This window comes from Oratosquilla oratoria, chromosome 13, assembly GCF_046742065.1.
Source record: "Oratosquilla oratoria isolate Oo_2021 chromosome 13, ASM4674206v1, whole genome shotgun sequence".
Classification (NCBI taxonomy): Eukaryota; Metazoa; Arthropoda; class Malacostraca; order Stomatopoda; family Squillidae; genus Oratosquilla; species Oratosquilla oratoria.
The window spans coordinates 20,145,927-20,168,426 of NC_134789.1; the positions used below are offsets into that span (position 1 = coordinate 20,145,927).

General features: G+C 37.1%; 1 protein-coding gene across 4 annotated transcripts in view; it reads right to left on the reverse strand.

Moving 5' to 3' along the window:
* LOC143032331 (putative peptidoglycan muropeptide transporter SLC46) overlaps nt 1-22,500 on the reverse strand; it is an 89,273-nt gene that overhangs the window by 5,596 nt on the left and 61,177 nt on the right. For all 4 annotated transcript variants that reach the window (XM_076196887.1, XM_076196884.1, XM_076196886.1 and 1 more), the window contains one exon: nt 20,641-20,797. In XM_076196887.1, coding sequence (XP_076053002.1) covers nt 20,641-20,797 — 157 coding nt within the window. The remainder of the gene's footprint in view (nt 1-20,640; nt 20,798-22,500) is intronic.

Below are 22,500 nucleotides of genomic sequence, written 5' to 3' on the forward strand. Positions count from 1 at the left end.
AAGTGATGAGACAAAAGGAGAATATAGTAAGAGACTTAGCAGATAAAAAGAAATGTATAATTATATTAGGAATGGAACAGAAGTATAATCTAAATAGAAACACAAGAATCAAAGAGGAAAAAGAAAAAGTAAGCAGTTTACTGAAATTAGTTCAGGAAGATGAACCTGAAATCATTTAACAAATCGAAGAAATGTATCGACTTGGAAAATATAGTACAAATAAGACCAGACCAATTAAGATTAAATTCAGGTCACAAATGAGGGCAGAGAATATCTTAGCAAAAACAGGGAAACTAGCAAACAGTGAACAATATAAAAAGGTATGGATAAAAAGAGAAATGAATAGAGAGGAAAGAAAGGAGGAAAATAAAAAGACAAGAAGCTAAGGAAAAAAACAACGAGAACAGAACAGAGACAGAAAAAGAGAAATTCTATTGCAGAGTAGTGAATATGAAAGTGAGGAGATGGGCCATACCAGAGAAAAACAAAAGGGAAACAGAAAATACAATGGAAGTAGCAGAAAATTAAGAGTGTCTTACACAAATATAGATGGATTAATAACAGGATTGAATGAACTGAATATTATCTGAAGGAAAAAGAACCGGACAAAATGGGAATTGTAGAGACAAAGTTAAAAGGCCCACTACCATCCAACAGTGGGGTGGAGTTATGTTCCTGACTAAGAAAGATAGAAACGTGAGGAGTGTCACATATGGAAATAATACAGTAGAGATGATTATGATTAAAGTGGAAGACAGATATAGGAAGAGCAGAAAGTTTGTGATAAATTATGTGCCCCCCAAAAACAGCCTCGTGGGAAGAGAGTGAACATAAAAGTATGTTAGAAGACACAAGGATAACATTAAATAAGATAATGGAAGAGGGAGGAAGAATAGTTATGATGGGCGACTTTAATTGCAAAGAAGTCTGCTGGGAAGAGATGACAGTAAAGGGTTGAGACGACTCATGGGGAAATGTTCTACTCTAGATGATTATTGACCATACAATGACACAATGGATACAAGAGAACACTAGGTATAGAAATGAAGAAGAACCATCGAGACTAGACCTAATAATCACATCTGAACCTGAAATAGTGGAAAAGATTGATTATAAGACACCAATAAGTAAAAGTGACCACATATTGAACTGGAACTAAACGAGGAAAAATACATAAAAAGAAATGAACAATATAGCAAAGGAAGAATGATGTATGAAAAAACAAATTTTGATCAAATAAGAGAATTCTTTCAAAATGAAAACTGGGAAAGAATATAAAAAGAAGAAACAACAATGGAAGAGAAATGGAATATTTTGACAAAAATTTATTAAAAAAAAAAAAAAAAAAAAAAAAAAGGAGTGGAAAAGTATGTCCCAAGACAAAAACAAGAAAAAGAATATGTAAAATGCTGGTACAACAAAAGTTGTAGGGAGTTAAAAGACAAAAGAGATAAAGCCTGGACCAACTGGAAGAAAGACAAAAGACCTGAAAAATGGAAAATATATACTTGTTATAGAAATGAATATGTACAAGTGTGCAGAGAGGAAAAGAGAAAATATGAAAAATATATCATTGAAAAATGTAAAGATCAACCAAAACTATTTTACAGATTTGTAAACAACAAACTGAAAAACAAACAAGATTTAGAGAAATTAAGACAAGGAGGAGTTGAATACACAGAGGAAATAGAAATGGCGGAAATTATGAACAAACATTTTAAATCAGTGTTTACAAGGGAGAATATACAACCTGGAGAGATTGAATGGAAAGAGAAAGTCCCCCCCCTATGAAAGAAATAGAAGTAACAAAGAATGAAATAATGAAACACTTGAGTAATCTTGATGTCAGAAAATCGCATGGACCAGATGAAATAGTAAACTGGATTTTGAAAGAATGCAGTAATGAACTGGCAGACAAAATACATAGCATAATAAACAGTTCCTTGAAAGAAGGAAAAGTTCCAAAAGATTGGAAAAAAGGAAATATAGTACCTATATAAAAAGGGGGAAATAAAGAAGACCCTACCAACTATAGACCAGGCTCTCTAACAAGTACAATAGCAAAAATTTGTGAAAGAATTGTCAAAAGTAGATGGGTAAAGTATTTGAAAAAAAAAAAAACGTGCTAAATCCAAGGCAATTTGGATTCAGACAAGGACGATCATGCGTCACCAATTTAATATGTTTCTATTCAAGGCTAATAGATATAATACAAGAAAGAGATGGAAGGGCTGATTGTGCATTTCTAGACCTAAAAAAAGCTTTTGACAAAGTACCACATAAGAAGTTGCTTAAGAAATTAGAAACTGAAGGAGGAATACAGAGCAAACTGCTTAAATGGATGGAAGACTTTTTTCAAGAAAGAAAAATGAAAGTAGTGATAAGAGACAAACACTCAAATTGGGATGAAGTAATAAGTGGTGTTCCACAAGGAACAGTTCTGGCCCCAATAATGTTTCCTATATATATTAATGATGTGGATGAAGAAATTGAAAGTTATATGAGCTTCTTTGCAGATGATGCAAAAATATAAAAAAAAAGTGAACACGGAAGAAGATTGTGAGTCACTACAGAGTGATCTCAACAAAGTATAGGAATGGAGTAGGAAGTGGGAGATGGAGTTCAATACTAAAATGTGTAGTATAATGGAATTTGGAAAAAGCAAAAAAAGAATAATAGAATCATATAAATTGGGAGAAGAAGGAATAAAATAAGTTGAAAATGAGAAGGACCTGGGAGTCATTATTATGAATAATATATCACCTGAGAAACATATAAATAAGATTTTTTTGGAGACACTTATAATTCAATAAGAACAATCAAAGTGGCATTTACATACCTGGATGAAGAAATGGTGAAGAAAATTCTAATCACTGTGATAAGACCAAGATTGGAATATGCAGCAACGATGTGGTCACCAAGTACAAAAAATGTTTAACAAAACTTGAAAGAATACAAAGAGCAATTACAAAATTGGCACCAACACTTTCAAAACTATCATATGAAGAGAGACTAGCAAAACTTGAACTACAGACACTAGAGCAAAGAAGAGAGAGAGGAGATTTGATAACTATTTACAGAATAATGAAAGGCATAGAAATTATTGATAGAGAGGATCTAATAAAATGGGATGATAGGAATACAAGAGGACACGGAAAGAAAATCAATAAAGACAGCTATATGAAAAAGAACAGCTTTCCTCACAGAGTAATAGACAGTTGGAACAAGTTAGATAATAAAGTGGTGTGTGCAAAAATAATACATGAATTTAAAAATAGTTTAGATAAAATGAGATATGAAGACGGGACCCCACGAGCATAGCTCCCCTTCCCGTAAAATACAACTAGGTATATACACACACACACACACACAGCGCTGAACTGGGAAGCAGAAGTGCTCCCAGCACCCAGTTCGAATCCTGCCCAGGGCCGAAATTATTTCGGTATCGCTGTGCCTCGGGTCGTTACTCTGACTCTCGTGGGCGGGGAGTTGGGTGTGTGTGTGTGTGTGCAAGGTCATAGCATTACCCATAGATCGGACCTACGAGCTCTGAGCTCTCTTCCAGGAGGGAAATAGCTGTCGATCACGAGTCCAACACGTGATCCAAAGACCAAGTTAATACACACATACACACACACACACACACACACACACACACACACACACACACACACACACACACACACACACACACACACACACATACACACACAGAAACACACACACATAAACACGCACTCACACACACACACACACACACACACACACACACACACACACACACACACACACACAAACACACACACACACACACGCACGACTCGATGGCGCAGTTGGTAGAGTTCCCGGCCGCCACTATGGTGGGTCCAGGTTCGAATCCCGCCCAGGGCTGAAATAATTTCAGTATCGCTGCAAGTCGTTACTCCAACTCTCGTAAGCGGGGAGTTGGATGTGTGTGTGCGTGTAAGGTCACAGCAGTACCCATAGATCGGTCATACGAGCTCTGAACTCTCTTCCGGAAGGGAAATAGCTGTCGATCACGAGCCCAGCACGTGATCCAAAGATCAGGGTGAATCCAAAGACCAAGGTGAATCCAAAGACCAAGGTGAATACACAAAAGCACGCACGCACGCACACACACACACACACACACACACACACACACACACACACACACACACACACACACACACACACACACACACACACACACACACACTTCAACGAACGGACGGCTTAGAAGACGTTCTGAAGAAAATTGATGTTTCGTGGATCCCAACGCAAAGAGAAGTGCCTATTGTATTTTCAGGGTGGGGGGGGATTGCTCGTGGAGTAGTGGGAAAGTAGGAAAGAGGAGAAGGGGAGGGATTGCTGAGGGAAATGGAAGGAAATGAGGAAGGAGAGGACTTGGCCCAGGCAGACAGGCGAAAGGTAAACAAACGGCCCCCCGACCAGCTGAGCGATGATGAAATGTCTAATAAAAATGTAAAGATTAGAAGTATAGATAAGAGCAATACAGTAGAAGGTGATGAGAATATTTTCCAGGGATTTAAAGAGGGTGGGGGGGACACAACCCCCCCCCTCCGACTGACAAGACTAGAAGAGAAGGTCGATAAGATGATCGAGGACTTGGAGCGTAGGTTCGGTCATGTTAACAACATTGTACGGAGGATTGAAAAATTGGAAGAACTAGAGAAGGCGAACAAAAACTTAACTAAGGAAATTGAAGAATTAAAAAAACAGTTAAAAGAAGTAAAAGAAGAGAATAAAGTCTTAAAGGAGAATAATAAGGAGAACAAGGAGGGTTGGAAAAAAATCCAAGAAAATAGCAAAGTTACATTCACTGACATAATCAGACAGCAAATGAATGAACAAACTGAAAACTCAGTTATTAAAGTGATGAGACAGAAGGAGAATATAGTAAGAGACTTAGCAGACAGAAAGAAATGTATAATTATATTAGGAATGGAACAGAAACATAACCCAGATAGAACCACAAGAATCAAAGAGGAAAATGTACCCCGTCTGGGGTATTGGCTGCTTGTTATTGTGGCAAAGTAGCATGCAGTCGATACTTTAGGGTCTATATGGGGCGCCCCTACGGACCAGAGGCACACATCATTTTGTCTATGATAGAGGAAAACTATGTTCATAGAGAAATGATGACACTTTTATACTACGACTGTCCCTCCGTTATGCTGTCCCCCAACCCCTTGTTGCTGTCCTGTACCATTTCTCTGAGTATTCTCTTTCTGTGATGGGGGAATTCCCTGTGGTGGGGGAAAAGAATACTGCCACCAAGTATCCCACTTGGATCGTAAGAGGCGAGAAGAAAGGGACGGGGAGTGGGACTAGGCATCCTTCTCCCTGTAGCCCCACGGGGCATATATCCCAAAAACAAAAGTAAAGGCATAAGGGGTGCTGGAGGGCCTCAGACCAGCACCCTAAGGTTTGGGTCTTTTAATGTGCGTGGATGTGGTACAGATGAGAGTAAAAGGGAAGAGATACGTAGTATGTTTGTGAGAAGAAAGATGGATGTGTTGACTTTGAGTGAAACTAAATTGAAAGGGAAGGGTGAGTGTAAGTTTGGGAGTGTTAATGGGAGGTTATCAGGAGTAAAGAGAGGGCGAGGGAGGGAAGGGGTGGCTATTCTAGTAAGTGAGGAGATAGGTAAACAGGTAGTGGAGTGGAAGGAGGTTCCCTCAAGGATAATGTGGATGAAGGTGAAACTGGGAAAGGAGATGTGGGTCTTTGTAAGTGCATATGGGCCTGGTAGTGAGAAGAGCGTGGAAGAAAGGGAGGCCTTCTGGATAGATTTAAATGAGTGCATAGAGGGTTTAGGAAGAAATGTCAATGTAATAGTACTGGGAGACCTTAATGCTAGGGTGGGAAATGGTCCAATCGATGGAGTGGTTGGGAAGTGTGGAGTTCCAGGAAAGAATCGTAGTGGAGAGTTGATGGTGGAAATGTGTCTAGAAAGAGAGTTGATGATAGCAAATACAGTGTTTCGGAAGAAAGTCAAGCATAAGTACACATGGGAGAGGGTGGTGGAGGGAAGGGTGGTAGATAGAGCGCTAATGGATTATGTAGTGGTAAATAGGATTATGATAGGAAGAGTTAAGGATGTACATGTGCTAAGGGGAGAGGGTGGGGGAATATCAGATCATTTTTTGGTGGAAGGTAAGCTGAGAGTGGAGGATAGATGGAGAAAGAGGAAAGGGACTAAAGGTAGGGAGGTTCTTAGAGTGAACTCCTTGAATGAAAAGGAAAAGGAGAAGGAGTACGAAAAGAAGCTGAAGGAGGAGTGGGAGGGAGTAAAGGATGGAGCAGAGATGGGTGTGGAGGAGGAATGGGGATGGTTTAAGGAGGGAGTCTTAAAGTGTGCAAGGATGTTGTGTGGAACAAGAAGGACAGGGGGAAATAGAAGAAAGGGTAGTGAATGGTGGGATGAGGAAACAAAGAAGGTTGTAGAAGAGAAGAAGCGAGCATTCACAGATTGGTTACAAAAGAGGACGGGGGAGTCATATGAGACGTAGAAAGAAAAGAAAAGAGAAGTAAAGCAAAAGGTAAAGGAGGCAAAGAGGAGAGCAGATGTGAAATGGGGTAAGAGTATGACAGAAAATTTTGAAAGTAATAAAAAGATGTTTTGGAAAGAAATTAAGAGAGGAAGAGGAGGCGAATCAAGTAGGGAAGAAAAGGTAAAAGGTGCAGATGGAGAGATGATAATGGAAGAGAAGGCAGTAAGGGGAAGATGGGCAGAATATTTTAGGGATGAAATGGGTGGGAGTGTTTTTATGCCTTTCCCTTTTTGGCTACCTCCCTTGGTATATGTATGTATGTACTAAATGTGAAGGAGGATAGAGAAGGAAAGATAGCTGCAGTGGGAAATGCGAAGAAAATGAGAGTGATGAGTGAGGAGAATGGAGGAGAAATAAGGAAGGATGAAGTGAAGGCAGTTGTTAAGATGATGAAAGCAGGTAAGGCACCTGGTTTGGATGGATGCCATGCAGAATGTCTGAAAAAGGGAGGTTCAGTGATGGTGGACTGGTTGGTGAGGTTATTTAATGTTTGCTGGAGAAAGGGTAGAGTACCGGAGGACTGGAGAAGCGCCTGTATAGTTCCTCTTTACAAGGGAAAAGGGGACAAGTGTGAATGTAGTAGTTTCAGAGGGATTAGCCTGTTAAGTGTAGTAGGGAAGGCTTATGGGAGGATCTTGATTGAGAGGATTAGGAGAGGAACAGAGGGAGTAATTGGTGAGGAACAGTGTGGATTTAGGACAGGTAGAGGTTGTGTAGATCAGATCTTTGTGGTAAGACAGATATGTGAGAAAGCTATAGGAAAGGGGAAGGATGTTTTTTGGGCTTTTATGGATCTGGAAAAGGCTTATGATAGGGTAGACAGAAAGGCACTGTGGGAGGTTATGCAGATTTATGGGATAGGAGGAAAGCTTTTGGGAGCTGTCAAGAGTTTTTATGAGAGTAGTAGAAAATGTGTCAGGATTTGAAATGGAGAGAGTGAGTGGTTTGAGGTAAAGGTGGGACTTCGTCAAGGATGCGTTATGTCGCCCTGGCTGTTCAACTTATACATGGATGGGGTGGTGCGAGAGGTGAATGCTAGTGTAGTGGGTCAGGGATTGGAGATGGTTAAAGAAAATGGAGAAAAGTGGGAGGTGAGCCAGCTGTTGTTTGCGGACGACACTGCGCTTGTGGCAGGGTCGGAGGAGGGATTGAGGAAGCTGGTGGCAGTGTTTGGGAGAGTATGTGATAGAAGAAAGCTAAAGATAAATGTGGGTAAAAGTAAGGTGATGAGATGTACAAGGGGTGAAAGTGGCAGTAGACTGGAAGTGAACATTAAGGGAGAACGACTGGAGGAAGTGGATAGTTTTAGATACTTGGGTGCAAGTGTAGCAGGAAAAGGTGGAGTGAAGGTGGAGGTAGAATGTAGATTGAGAGAAGCGAGTAAATGCCTTGGTGGATTAAAGAGTGTAATGAGGAATAGACATTTAGGAATGGATGCGAAGAGGAGACTGTATGAAGGAGTGATTGTGCCAACAGCACTGTATGGGGCAGAAACGTGGAACATAAGAGAAGAAGAGAGAAGGAGTTTGAATGTGTTTGAGATGAGGTGTCTGAGAAGTATGGTGGGGGTTACTAGGCTGGATAGAGTGAGAAATGAGGAGGTGGGGAGGAGAACAGGGGTGAAAAAGGAGTTGGGAGATAGGGTTGATGAAAGAATATTAGGATGGTTTGGACACATGGAAAGAATGAGTGAAGAAAGACTAGTAAAAGATGTATGGAAGGCAGATGTGGAGGGAGTGAACATGAGGGGACGTCCTAGGATGAGGTGGATGGATGGGGCGAAGGGGGCTTTGGGGAAGAGGGGAATGTCTGTTGAGGAAGGAAGGGAGAGGACGGAAGACAGAGGTGAGTGGAGAATGGTTGTATATGGATGATGTTGTGATTGCATGAGGAGGAATGGGCGGGGGGTGGGGGGGGTAGTATGTGTGAGTAAATTTTGACGCAGCCCGAAGGGATTTCTCCTCGTCCTCTCCTTATATGCAAGGGGGGACGGAGAGGGGGTGTCGCCGATTAAATGAAGTGGCCTTGCTGTGGATGTGCTGTGTCTTGCGACACTGCTTCTGACCCAGGGCGGTGGGCAAGGTGCAGGGATGACCCGTCATCCAGGAGGTGCTCAGATGAGAGGGAGGGTGGGAGAGGTGTGGAGTGTATTTAGGGATGAAATGGGTGGGAGTGTTTTTATGCCTTTCCCTTTTTGGCTACCTCCCATGTAAGGGGGAAAAAGCCTTGGTATATGTATGTATGTAGTTCAGGAAGATGAACCAGAAATAATGAAACAAATCGAAGAGAAATTCAGGTTCGGGAAATATAATACAGACAAGACCAGACCAATTAAGATTAAATTCAGGTCACAAACTACGGCTGAGAATATCTTATCCAAAACAGGGAAACTAGCAACAAGTGAACAATATAAAAAGGTATGGATAAAAAGGGAAATGAATAAAGAGGAAAGAGAGGAAGAAAAACAGAAAAGACTTGAAGCTAAGGAAAAAAACGAGAGCAGAACGGAGTCAGAAAAAGAGAAATTCTATTGGAGAGTAGTGAATATGAAACTAAAGAAAGTCGACATACAAGAGAAAAACAAAAGGGAAACAGAGAACACAATGGAAGTGGCAGAAAACTAAGAGTGTCTTACACAAATATAGATGGATTAATAACAGGATTGAATGAGCTGAATGATTATTTGAAAGAAAAAGAACCAGACATAATGGGAATTGTAGAAATAAAATTAAAAGGTCCACTACCACCCAACAGTGTAGGACATGATGCATATAATTATTGGATTAGAAACAGAGTGAAAAAGGAAGGGGGTGGAGTTATGTTCCTGACTAAGAAGGATATAAACATGAAGTGTGTCACATATGGAAAGAATACAGTAGAGATGATAATGATGGAAGTAGAAGACAGAGATAAGAAGAGCAGAAAGTTTGTGATAAATTATGTGCCCCCGAAAACAGCCTCATGGGAAGAGAGTGAACATAAAAGTATGTTAGAGGACACAAAGATAACATTAAACAAGATAATGGAAGAGGGAGGAAAAATAGTTATGATGGGCGACTTTAATTGCAAAGAAATCTGCTGGGAAGAAATGACAGTAAAGGGTGGAGACGGCTCATGGGGAAACGCTCTACTTGAGATGGTTACTGACCATACAATGACACAATGGATACAGGAGAACACTAGGTATAGAAATGAAGAAGAACCATCGAGACTAGACCTAATAATTACATCCGAACCTAGAATAGTGGACAAAATTGAATACAAAACACCAATAAGTAAAAGTGACCACATATTGATTGAACTGGAACTTAATGAAGAAAAATATATGAAAAGAAATGAACAATATAGAAAAGGAGGAATGATGTATGAAAAAACAAACTTTGATAAAATAAGAGAATTCTTTCAAAAGAAAAACTGGGAAGAAATATACAAAGAAGAAACAACAGTAGAAGAGAAATGGAATATTTTGACAAAAATTTACAAAAAAGGAGTGGAAAAGTATGTCCCAAGACAAAAACAAGAAAAAGAATATGTAAAATGCTGGTACAACAAAAGTTGTAGGGAGTTAAAAGACAAAAGAGACAAAGCCTGGACCAGATGGAAAAAAGACAGAAGACCTGAAAAATGGAAAATATATACCTGTTATAGAAATGAATATGTACAAACGTGCAGAGAGGAAAAGAGAAAATATGAAAAAGATGTCATAGAAAAGTGTAAAGATCAACCAAAACTATTCTACAGATTTGTAAACAATAAACTGAAAAACAAACAAGACTTGGAGAAATTAAGACAAGAGGGAGTTGAATACACTGAGGAAATGGAAATGGCGGAAATTATGAACAAACATTTTAAATCAGTGTTTACAAGGGAGAACATACAACCTGAAGAGAACGAATGGAAAGAGAAGGTCCTCCCTATGGAAGAAATAGAAGTAACAAAGAATGAAATATTAACACACTTGAGTAATCTTGATGTCAGAAAATCGCATGGACCAGATGAAATAGCAAACTGGATTTTGAAAGAATGCAGGAATGAACTGGCAGACAAAATACATAGCATACTAAATAGTTCCTTGAAAGAAGGAAAAGTTCCAGAAGATTGGAAAAAAGCAAATATAGTACCTATATATAAAGGAGGAAATAAAGAAGAACCTACCAACTATAGACCAGTCTCTCTAACAAGTACAATAGCAAAAATTTGTGAAAGAATTGTCAAAAGTAGATAGGTAAAATATTTAGAAAAAAACAACGTGCTAAATCCAAGGCAATTTGGATTCAGACAAGGACGATCATGCGTCACCAATTTAATATGTTTCTATTCAAGGCTAATAGATATAATACAAGAAAGAGATGGATGGGCGGAGTGTGCATTTTTAGACCTAAAGAAATCTTTTGACAAAGTACCACATAAGAAGTTGCTTAAGAAATTAGAAACTGAAGGAGGAATACAGGGCAAACTACTAAATTGGATGAAAGATTTTTTGCAAGAAAGAAAAATGAGAGTAGTGATAAGAGACCAGCACTCAAAATGGGATGAAGTAATAAGCGGTGTTCCGCAGGGAACAGTTCTGGCCCCAATAATGTTTGCTATATATATTAATGATATGGATGAAGGAATTGAAAGTTATATGAGCTTCTTTGCAGATGATGCAAAACTACTGAAAAGAGTGAACACGGAAGAAGATTGTGAATCACTACAGAGAGATCTAAATAAAGTACAGGAATGGAGTAGGAAGTGGGAGATGGAGTTCAATACAAAAAAGTGTAGTATAATGGAATTTGGAAAAAGCAAAAACAGAATAACAGGAGCATATAAATTGGAAAAAGAAGGAATAAAAAAAGTAGAAAATAAGAAGGACCTGGGAGTCATTATTATGAATAATATGTCACCTGAGAAACATATAAATAAGATTTTTGGAGAAACTTATAATTTGATAAGAACAATCAAAGTGGCATTTACATACCTGGATGAAGAAATGGTGAAGAAAATCCTAATCACCCTGATAAGACCAAGATTGGAATATGCAGCAACGATATGGTCACCAAGTACAAAAAAAAAAAAATGTATAAGAAAACTTGAAAGAATACAAAGAGCAATTACAAAATTGGCACCAACACTCTCAAAACTATAATATGAAGAGAGACTAGAAAAACTTGAACTACAGACACTAGAGCAAAGAAGAGAGAGAGGAGATTTGATAGCTATTTACAGAATCATGAAAGGCATGGAAATTACTGATAGAGAGAATCTGATAAAATGGGATGACAGAAATACAAGAGGACACGGAAAGAAAATAAAAAAAGACAGCTATAGAAGAGATTTGAAAAAGAACAGCTTTCCTCACAGAGTAATAGACAGTTGGAACAAGTTAGATGAGAAAGTGGTGTGTGCAAAAACAATACATGAATTTAAAAATAGTTTAGATAAAATGAGATATGAAGACGGTAACCCACGAGCATAGCTCCCCTTCCCGTAAAATACAACTAGGTAAATACAACTAGGTAAACACACACACACACACAAGCACGCACGCACGCACACACTCTCTCTCAAACACACACACGTGATCCAAAGATCAGGGTGAATCCAAAGACCAAGGTGAATCCAAAGACCAAGGTGAATACACACAAGCACGCACGCACACACACACACACACACACACACACACACACACACACACACACACACACACACACACACACACACACACACACACACACACACACACTTCAGTGAACGGACGGCGTAGAAGACGTTCTGAAGAAAAAGTGAAAAATAGAGGATTCCAAAGCAAAGGAAGTACCTATTGTATTTGCAGGGTGGGGGGAAATTGCTCGTGGGGTAGTGGAAAAGTAGGGAAAGAGGAGAAGGGGAGGGATTGCTGAGGGAAATGGAAGGAAATGAGGAAGGAGAAGACTTGGCCCAGGCAGACAGACGAAATGTAAACATAAAAAAAACGGCCCCCCGACCAACTGAGTGACGACGAAATGTCTAATAAAAATGTAAATATCAGAAAGATAGATAAGAACAGTACATTGGAAGGTGAGGATGATAATTTCAAAGGATTTAATGAAAGGACGACGGATACCAACCTCCCCCGACTGACAAAACTGGAGGAAAAACTTCAACAAATGTCTGACAACTGGGAAGTTAGGTTTGGCAAGATGACAAAAAACGCCGAGAGGTTTGAAAAATTGGAAGAACTAGAGAAGGCAAACAAAAACTTAACTGATGAAATAGAAGACCTTAAAAGACAGTTAAGAAAAGTAAAGGTGGAGAATGAGGAATTGAAGAGGAATAGTAAAGAAAACAGAGAGGCCATAACTAAAGAAGCTAAGAATTGGAAAGCAACCCAAGAAGATAATAAAGTTTCATTCACTGACATAGTCAAACAACAATTGAAAGAACATACTGAAGACTCGGTTATTAAAGTGATGAGACAAAAGGAGAATATAGTAAGAGATTTAGCAGACAAGAAGAAATGTATAATTATATTAGGAATGGAAGAAAAATACAACCCAGATAAAACCACAAGAATCAAAGAGGAAAATGAAAAAGTAAGCCAATTACTAGAATCAGTTCAAGAAGATGAACCAGAAGTTATGAAGCAAATCGAAGAGAAATTTAGACTTTGAAAGTATAGCACAGATAAGACCAGACCAATTAAGATTAAATTAAAGTCACAAACGACGGCAAAGAATATCTTATCCAAAACAGGGAAACTAGCAACAAGTGAACAATATAAAAAGGTATGGATAAAAAGGGAAATGAATAAAGAGGAAAGAAAGGAAGAAAACAGAAAAGACTTGAAACTAAGGAAAAAAACGAGATAAGAACGGAGTCAGAAAAAGAGAAATTCTATTGGAGAGTAGTGAATATGAAACTAAAGAAAGTCGACATACAAGAGAAAAACAAAAGGGAAACAGAGAACACAATGGAAGTGGCAGAAAACTAAGAGTGTCTTACACAAATATAGATGGATTAATAACAGGATTGAATGAGCTGAATGATTATTTGAAAGAAAAAGAACCAGACATAATGGGAATTGTAGAAACAAAATTAAAAGGTCCACTACCACCCAACAGTGTAGGACATGATGCATATAATTATTGGATTAGAAACAGAGTGAAAAAGGAAGGGGGTGGAGTTATGTTCCTGACTAAGAAGGATATAAACGTGAAGTGTGTCACATATGGAAAGAATACAGTAGAGATGATAATGATGGAAGTAGAAGACAGAGATAAGAAGAACAGAAAGTTTGTGATAAATTATGTGCCCCCCGAAAACAGCCTCATGGGAAGAGAGTGAACATAAAAGTATGTTAGAGGACACAAAGATAGCATTAAACAAGATAATGGAAGAGGGAGGAAGAATAGTTATGATGGGCGACTTTAATTGCAAAGAAATCTGCTGGGAAGAAATGACAGTAAAGGGTGGAGACGGCTCATGGGGAAACGCTCTACTTGAGATGGTTACTGACCATACAATGACACAATGGATACAGGAGAACACTAGGTATAGAAATGAAGAAGAGCCATCGAGACTAGACCTAATAATTACATCCGAACCTGGAATAGTGGACAAAATTGAATATATAACACCAATAAGTAAAAGTGACCACATATTGATTGAACTGGAACTTAATAAAGAAAAATATATGAAAAGAAATGAACAATATAGAAAAGGAAGAATGATGTATGAAAAAACAAACTTTGATAAAAAAAAAAAAGAGAATTATTTCAAAAGGAAAACTGGGAAGAAATATACAAAGAAGAAACAACAGTAGAAGAGAAATGGAATATTTTGACAAAAATTTACAAAAAAAGGAGTGGAAAAGTATGTCCCAGGACAAAAAAAAAAAAAAAAAGAAAAAAAAAGAATATGTAAAATGCTGGTACAACAAAAGTTGTAGGGAGTTAAAAGACAAAAGAGACAAAGCCTGGACCAGATGGAAAAAAGACAGAAGACCTGAAAAATGGAAAATATATACCTGTTATAGAAATGAATATGTACAAACGTGCAGAGAGGAAAAGAGAAAATATGAAAAAGATGTCATAGAAAAGTGTAAAGATCAACCAAAACTATTCTACAGATTTGTAAACAATAAACTGAAAAACAAACAAGACTTGGAGAAATTAAGACAAGAGGGAGTTGAATACACTGAGGAAATGGAAATGGCGGAAATTATGAACAAACATTTTAAATCAGTGTTTACAAGGGAGAACATACAACCTGAAGAGAACGAATGGAAAGAGAAGGTCCTCCCTATGGAAGAAATAGAAGTAACAAAGAATGAAATATTAACACACTTGAGTAATCTTGATGTCAGAAAATCGCATGGACCAGATGAAATAGCAAACTGGATTTTGAAAGAATGCAGGAATGAACTGGCAGACAAAATACATAGCATACTAAATAGTTCCTTGAAAGAAGGAAAAGTTCCAGAAGATTGGAAAAAAGCAAATATAGTACCTATATATAAAGGAGGAAATAAAGAAGAACCTACCAACTATAGACCAGTCTCTCTAACAAGTACAATAGCAAAAATTTGTGAAAGAATTATCAAAAGTAGATGGGTAAAATATTTAGAAAAAAACAAGGCAATTTGGATTCAGACAAGGACGATCATGCGTCACCAATTTAATATGTTTCTATTCAAGGCTAATAGATATAATACAAGAAAGAGATGGATGGGCGGACTGTGCATTTTTAGACCTAAAGAAAGCTTTTGACAAAGTACCACATAAGAAGTTGCTTAAGAAATTAGAAACTGAAGGAGGAATACAGGGCAAACTACTAAATTGGATGAAAGACTTTTTGCAAGAAAGAAAAATGAGAGTAGTGATAAGAGACCAGCACTCAAAATGGGATGAAGTAATAAGCGGTGTTCCGCAGGGAACAGTTCTGGCCCCAATAATGTTTGCTATATATATTAATGATATGGATGAAGGAATTGAAAGTTATATGAGCTTCTTTGCAGATGATGCAAAACTACTGAAAAGAGTGAACACGGAAGAAGATTGTGAATCACTACAGAGAGATCTAAATAAAGTACAGGAATGGAGTAGGAAATGGGAGATGGAGCTCAATACAAAAAAGTGTAGTATAATGGAATTTGGAAAAAGCAAAAACAGAATAACAGGAGCATATAAATTGGGAAAAGAAGGAATAAAAAAAGTAGAAAATGAGAAGGACCTGGGAGTCATTGTTATGAATAATATGTCACCTGAGAAACATATAAATAAGATTTTTGGAGAAACTTATAATTTAATAAGAACAATCAAAGTTGCATTTACATACCTGGATGAAGAAATGGTGAAGAAAATCCTAATCACCCTGATAAGACCAAGATTGGAATATGCAGCAACGATATGGTCACCAAGTACAAAAAAATGTATAAAAAAACTTGAAAGAATACAAAGAGCAAATACAAAATTGGCACCAACACTCTCAAAACTATCATATGAAGAGAGACTAGAAAAACTTGAACTACAGACACTAGAGCAAAGAAGAGAGAGAGGAGATTTGATAGCTATTTACAGAATCATGAAAGGCATAGAAATTACTGATAGAGAGAATCTGATAAAATGGGATGACAGAAATACAAGAGGACACGGAAAGAAAATAAAAAAAGACAGCTATAGAAGAGATTTGAAAAAGAACAGCTTTCCTCACAGAGTAATAGACAGTTGGAACAAGTTAGATGAGAAAGTGGTGTGTGCAAAAACAATACATGAATTTAAAAATAGTTTAGATAAAATGAGATATGAAGACGGTACCCCACGAGCATAGCTCCCCTTCCTGTAAAATACAACTAGGTAAATACATACACACACACACACACATACAACTAGGTAAATACAACTAGGTAAATACACACACACACACACACACACACACACACACACACACACACACACACACACACACACACACACACACACACACGTCGAACAGACGGCGAGGATTGACGTCCTGAAGAAAAAGTGATATTTTCGTGGATCTCAACGCAGAGGAAGTACCTATTGTATTTGCAGGGAAGGGGATTGCTCGTGGTGTAGGGGGAAAGTGAGGAAAAAGGAGAAGGGGAGGGATTATTGAGGGAAATGGAGGGAAATGAGGAAGGAGAGGACTTGGTTCAGGCAGGCAGACGCCATGTAAACAAGCGCGGACCGGATCAATTTAGTGACGACGTAGGAACTAACAAAAATGTAAAGTTTAGAAACATAGATAAGAGCAGCACAATAGAAGGTGAGGATAATAATTTCCATGGATTTAATGAGGGGGGGGGGGGTTGGATACCACCCTTCCCCGACTGTCAAAACTAGAGGAAAAACTTGAACAAATGACCGAACATTGGGAGATTAGGTTTGGTAAAATGTCAAAAATTGCGGAAAGGGTTGAAAGATTGGAAGAACTAGAGAAGGCGAACAAAAACTTAACTGATGAAATAGAAGAACTAAAAAGACAGTTAAGAGAAGTAAAAGAGGAGAATGAAGAATTAAAAAGGAACAATAAAGACAATAAAGAAACAATAGCAAAAGAGGCACAGGGGTGGAGGAAGATACAGGAAAATAGTAAAGTTGCATTTACTGATATAATCAAACAGCAAATGAAAGAACAAACTGAAGACTCAGTTATCAAAGTGATGAGACAGAAGGAGAATATTGTAAGAGACTTAGCAGATATAAAGAAATGTATAATTATATTAGGAATGGAAGAGAAACATAACCCAGATAGAACCACAAGAATCAAGGAGGAAAATGAAAAAGTAAGTAGATTACTAGAATTAGTTCAAGAAGAAGAACCTGAAATAATGAAACAAATTGAAGAGAAATTTAGGCACGGAAAGTATAGTACAAATAAGACCAGACCAATTAAGATTAAATTCAGATCACAAACGAGGGCAGAGAATATCTTAGCAAAAACAGGGAAGCTAGCAGCAAGTGAACAATATAAAAAGGTATGGATAAAAAGAGAAATGAATAAAGAGGAAAGAGAGGAGGGAAAAATGAAAAGGAAAGAAGCTAAAGAAAAAAACGAGACCAGAACGGAGTCAGAAAAACAAGAATTCTATTGGAGAGTAGTGAATATGAAATTGAAGAAATGGACCATAACAAAGAAACAAAAAAGAAACAGAGAATACAATGGAAATAACAGAAAGTTAAGAGTATCCTACACAAATATAGATGGATTAATAACAGGACTAAATGAACTGAACGAGTATCTGAAGGAAAAAGATCCGGACATAATGGGAATTGTTGAGACAAAATTAAAAGGTCCACTACCACCCAACAGCATAGGACACAATGCATATAATTATTGAATTAGAAACAGAGAGGGGATGGAGTTATGTTCCTGACTAAGAAGGATATAAACGTGAGGAGTGTCACATATGGAAAGAACAGAGTAGAGATGATTATGATAGAAATAGAAGACAGAGATAAAAAGAGTAGAAAGTTTGTAATAAACAGCCTCGTGGGAAGAGAGTGAACATAAAAGTATGTTAGAAGACACAAGAATAACATTAATCAAGATAATGGAAGAGGGAGGAAAAATAGTTATGATGGGCGACTATAATTGCAAAGAAGTCTGCTGGGAAGAGATGACATTAAAGGGTGGAGACGGCTCATGGGGAAATGTTCTACTCGAGATGATTACTGACCATACAATGACGCAATGGATACAGGAGAACACCAGGTATAGAAATGAAGAAGAACCATCGAGACTAGACCTAATACTCACATCTGAACCTAGAATAGTAGAAAAGATTGAATATAAAACACCAATAAGTAAAAGTGACCATATACTGATTGAACTGGAACTAAATGAGGAAAAATACATGAAAAGAAATGAACAATATAGAGAAGGAAGAATGATGTACGAAAAAACAAACTTTGATCAAATAAGAGAATTCTTTCAAAATGAAAACTTGGAAGGAATATACAAAGAAGAAACAACAATGGAAGAGAAATGGAATATTTTGACAAAAATTGATTAAAAAAGGAGTGGAAAAGTATGTCCCAAGACAAAAACAAGAAAAAGAATATGTAAAATGCTGGTACAACGAAAGTTGTAGGGAGTTAAAAGACAAAAGAGACAAAGCTTGGACCAAATGGAAGAAAGACAGAAGACCTGAAAAATGGAAAATATATACTTGTTATAGAAATGAATATGTACAAACGTGCAGAGAGGAAAAGAGAAAATATGAAAAAGATGTCATAGAAAAATGTAAAGATCAACCAAAACTATTTTACAGATTTGTAAACAACAAACTGAAAAACAAACAAGATTTGGAGAAATTAAGACAAGGAGGAGTTGAATACAATGAGGAAATGGAAATGGCGGAAATTATGAACAAACATTTTAAATCAGTGTTTACAAGGGAGAACATACAACCTGAAGAGAACGAATGGAAAGAGAAAGTCCCCCCCTATGGAAGAAATAGAAGTAACAAAGAATGAAATATTAACACACTTGAGTAATCTTGATGTCAGAAAATCGCATGGACCAGATGAAATAGCAAACTGGATTTTGAAAGAATGCAGGAATGAACTGGCAGACAAAATACATAGCATAATAAACAGGTCCTTGAAAGAAGGAAAAGTCCCAGAAGATTGGAAAAAAGCAAATATAGTACCTATATATAAAGGAGGAAATAAAGAAGACCCTACCAACTACAGACCCGTCTGTCTAACAAGTACAATAGCAAAAATATGTGAAAGAATTATCAAAAGTAGATGGGTAAAATATTTAGAAAAAAAAAACCGTGCTAAATCCAAGGCAATTTGGATTCAGACAAGGACGATCATGCGTCACCAATTTGATATGTTTCTATTGAAGGCTAATAGATATGATACAAGCAAGAGATGGATGGGCTGATTGTGCATTTCTAGACCTAGAAAAAGCTTTTGACAAAGTATCACATATGAAATTGCTTAAGAAATTAAAAACTGAAGGAGGAATACAGGGCAAACTGCTTAAATGGATGGAAGACTTTTTGCAAGAAAGAAAAATGAGAGTAGTGATAAGAGACCAGCACTCAAAATGGGATGAAGTAATAAGTGGTGTTCCACAAGGAACAGTTCTGGCCCCGATAATGTTTGCTATATATATTAATGATATGGATGACGGAATTGAAAGTTATATGAGCTTCTTTGCAGATGATGCCAAACTGTTAAGAAAAGTGAACACGAAAGAAGATTGTGAGTCACTACAGAGTGATCTAAATAAAGTACAGGAATGGAGTAGGAAGTGGGAGATGGAGTTCAACACTAAAAAGTGTAGTATAATGGAATTTGGAAAAAGCAAAAACAGAATAACAGGATCATATAAATATGGAGAAGAAGGAATAAAAAAAGAAAGTAGAAAATGAGAGGGACCTGGGAGTCATTGTTATGAACAATATGTCACCTGAAAAACATATAGATAAGATTTTTGGAGAAACTTATAACTTAATAAGAACAATCAAAGTGGCATTTAAATACATGGATGAAGAAATGGTGAAGAAAATTCTAATGACTGATAAAACCAAGACTGGAATATGCAGCAACGATATGGTCACCAAGTACAAAAAAATGTATAAAAAAAAGAAATAAAAGAATACAAAGAGCAATTACAAAATTGGCACCAACACTCTCAAAACTATCATATGAACGAAGAGAGACTAGCCAAACTTGAACTACAGACACTAGAGCAAAGAGGAGAGAGGAGATTTGATAGCTATTTACAGAATCATGAAAGGCATAGAAATTATTGATAGAGAGAATCTGATAAAATGGGATGATAAAAATACAAGAGGACACGGAAAGAAAACCAAGAAAGACAGCTATAGAAGAGATCTGAAAAAGAACAGCTTTCCTCACAGATTAATAGACATTTGGAACAAGGTAGATGAGAAAGTGGTGTGTGCAAAAACAATACATGAATTTAAAAATAGTTTAGATAAAATGAGATATGAAGACGGGACCCCACGAGTATAGCTAAATACAACTAGGTAAATACACACACACACACACACACACACACACACACACAAATCAAGTTTATCTTTTTGACGTACATAAAAGCCGCCACGATCAAAAGGTTGAGCCCCCCCGAGAGGTAGAAGAAGGCGCCTGGCAAGATGGTCTTTGTTGCTTGATAGACAGAGCGGTAAGCGGGTGAAGACGCAAACGGGATGACCGATTCCCCTGTTGCCATCACTGCATATATTTGGCCTGCATAAATAAAAATAAATGAGTTTTATGAATAAATATATTAGATTAATCAATTAATTAGCTTATTTATCTACTTATTAATGTGAACAAAATTGAATATGAAAAAAGTGAAATCTAAGAGTTTGTTATTTCGCCTTGCCATGTGATTGGATGAATCTCTCGGCTTAGCTACATCCAGCTGATCACATACTTCTGGATAAATTGTTATTATCATTGTCATTATTATAATTATTATTACTATTATTTTTTTATTATTATCATTAGCATTGTTGTTATTATCATTACTATCATTATTATTAGTTATTATTGTTATCATCATCATCGTTATTATTATTGTTATTATTATTATTATCATCATCATCATCATCATCATCATCATCATCATCATCATCATTATTATTATTATTATTATTATTATTATTATTATTATTATTATTATTATTATTATTATTATTATTATTATTATTATTATTATTATTATTATTATTATATTATTATTATACTGGGCAACAAGAAAAAAAAAATTTGCCTGGTGTTTGAGATATTTTAGCGAATTCTTATGTGGTTTTGCCTGCTAAATTCAAAAACGAATTCAGTTTTTCCCTATCAGGTCTAGTTTTTTTACTCTTCTTATTTCCATTTTAGTTACGTTGGATGATAAAAATCCTCATAAAATCTTCTCGAACAGTATACGACAATTGATATTTGGTGGCTTTGGAATTAAACAAGACTGTTTCCTAGACAAAGTATTTTATTCATACATGAGCAAAACATAGGAAGAAATAGCGAGGCCATTATACAGAAAACAGCACAAATATAAAAATAAAATAAAAGCTTTATGGCAGAAAATTCAAGGAATAAATTTACGTTTCTTTGTGCGCCGTGAATGTTGAGCCGCTGGTGAATCTCGTTTTAAACACCAGCAGTAGTCTGCCATCATCACAGAGTCCCAACGTCCTTGGTACCGAGTTTCCATCTCCTTTATGTCCTGATGAAATCGTTCGCCTTGTTCATCGCTAACATCTCCGAGATTTTCAGGAAAACGATCAAGGTGACAGAAAAGAAAATGCATTTTGATGCTCATATTTGCACCAATTTCACCAAAAGTTGATATTAAGTTGGCAAAAAGATCTTTATAGTTGTCACTTTTGTGATTCCCAAGGAAATTTTGCACTACTTCAACAAATGCGCGCCATGCTGATGCTTCAGGTTCACTCATCGTTTTCATGAAGTTTGTGTCCTTCAAGAGCTTACGGATTTGTGGTCCATCAAAAATCCCTGCTTTCAGTTTTTCAATCGTCAGTTTTGGAAATACATAGCAGATATATTTGAAACACTCCCCATTTTTGTCAAGAGCTTTGACGAACTGCTTGATCAGTCCGAGTTTGATGTGCAAAGGGGGTAAAATGATCTTATCTCGCTCAACTAAAGGTTCTTCCAATATATTGACAGCTCTACATGGAACCATATTTGTTCGAGGCGGCCAGTCTTTCTTAACATAGTGGTTTACTCGGTCTCTGCTGTCCCACATGCAAAGAAAGCATGGGTATTTGGTATGACCAGATTGCTGTCCCATGAGAAAATTCACCATCTTCAAGTCAACACAGATGACCCATTTATGATCATGGTACCGTATCTTCTTTAAAACTAACTTAATTTCTTCATATTTTTCCGTAAGAGTTGTTGAGTGGGCAAGTGGGACA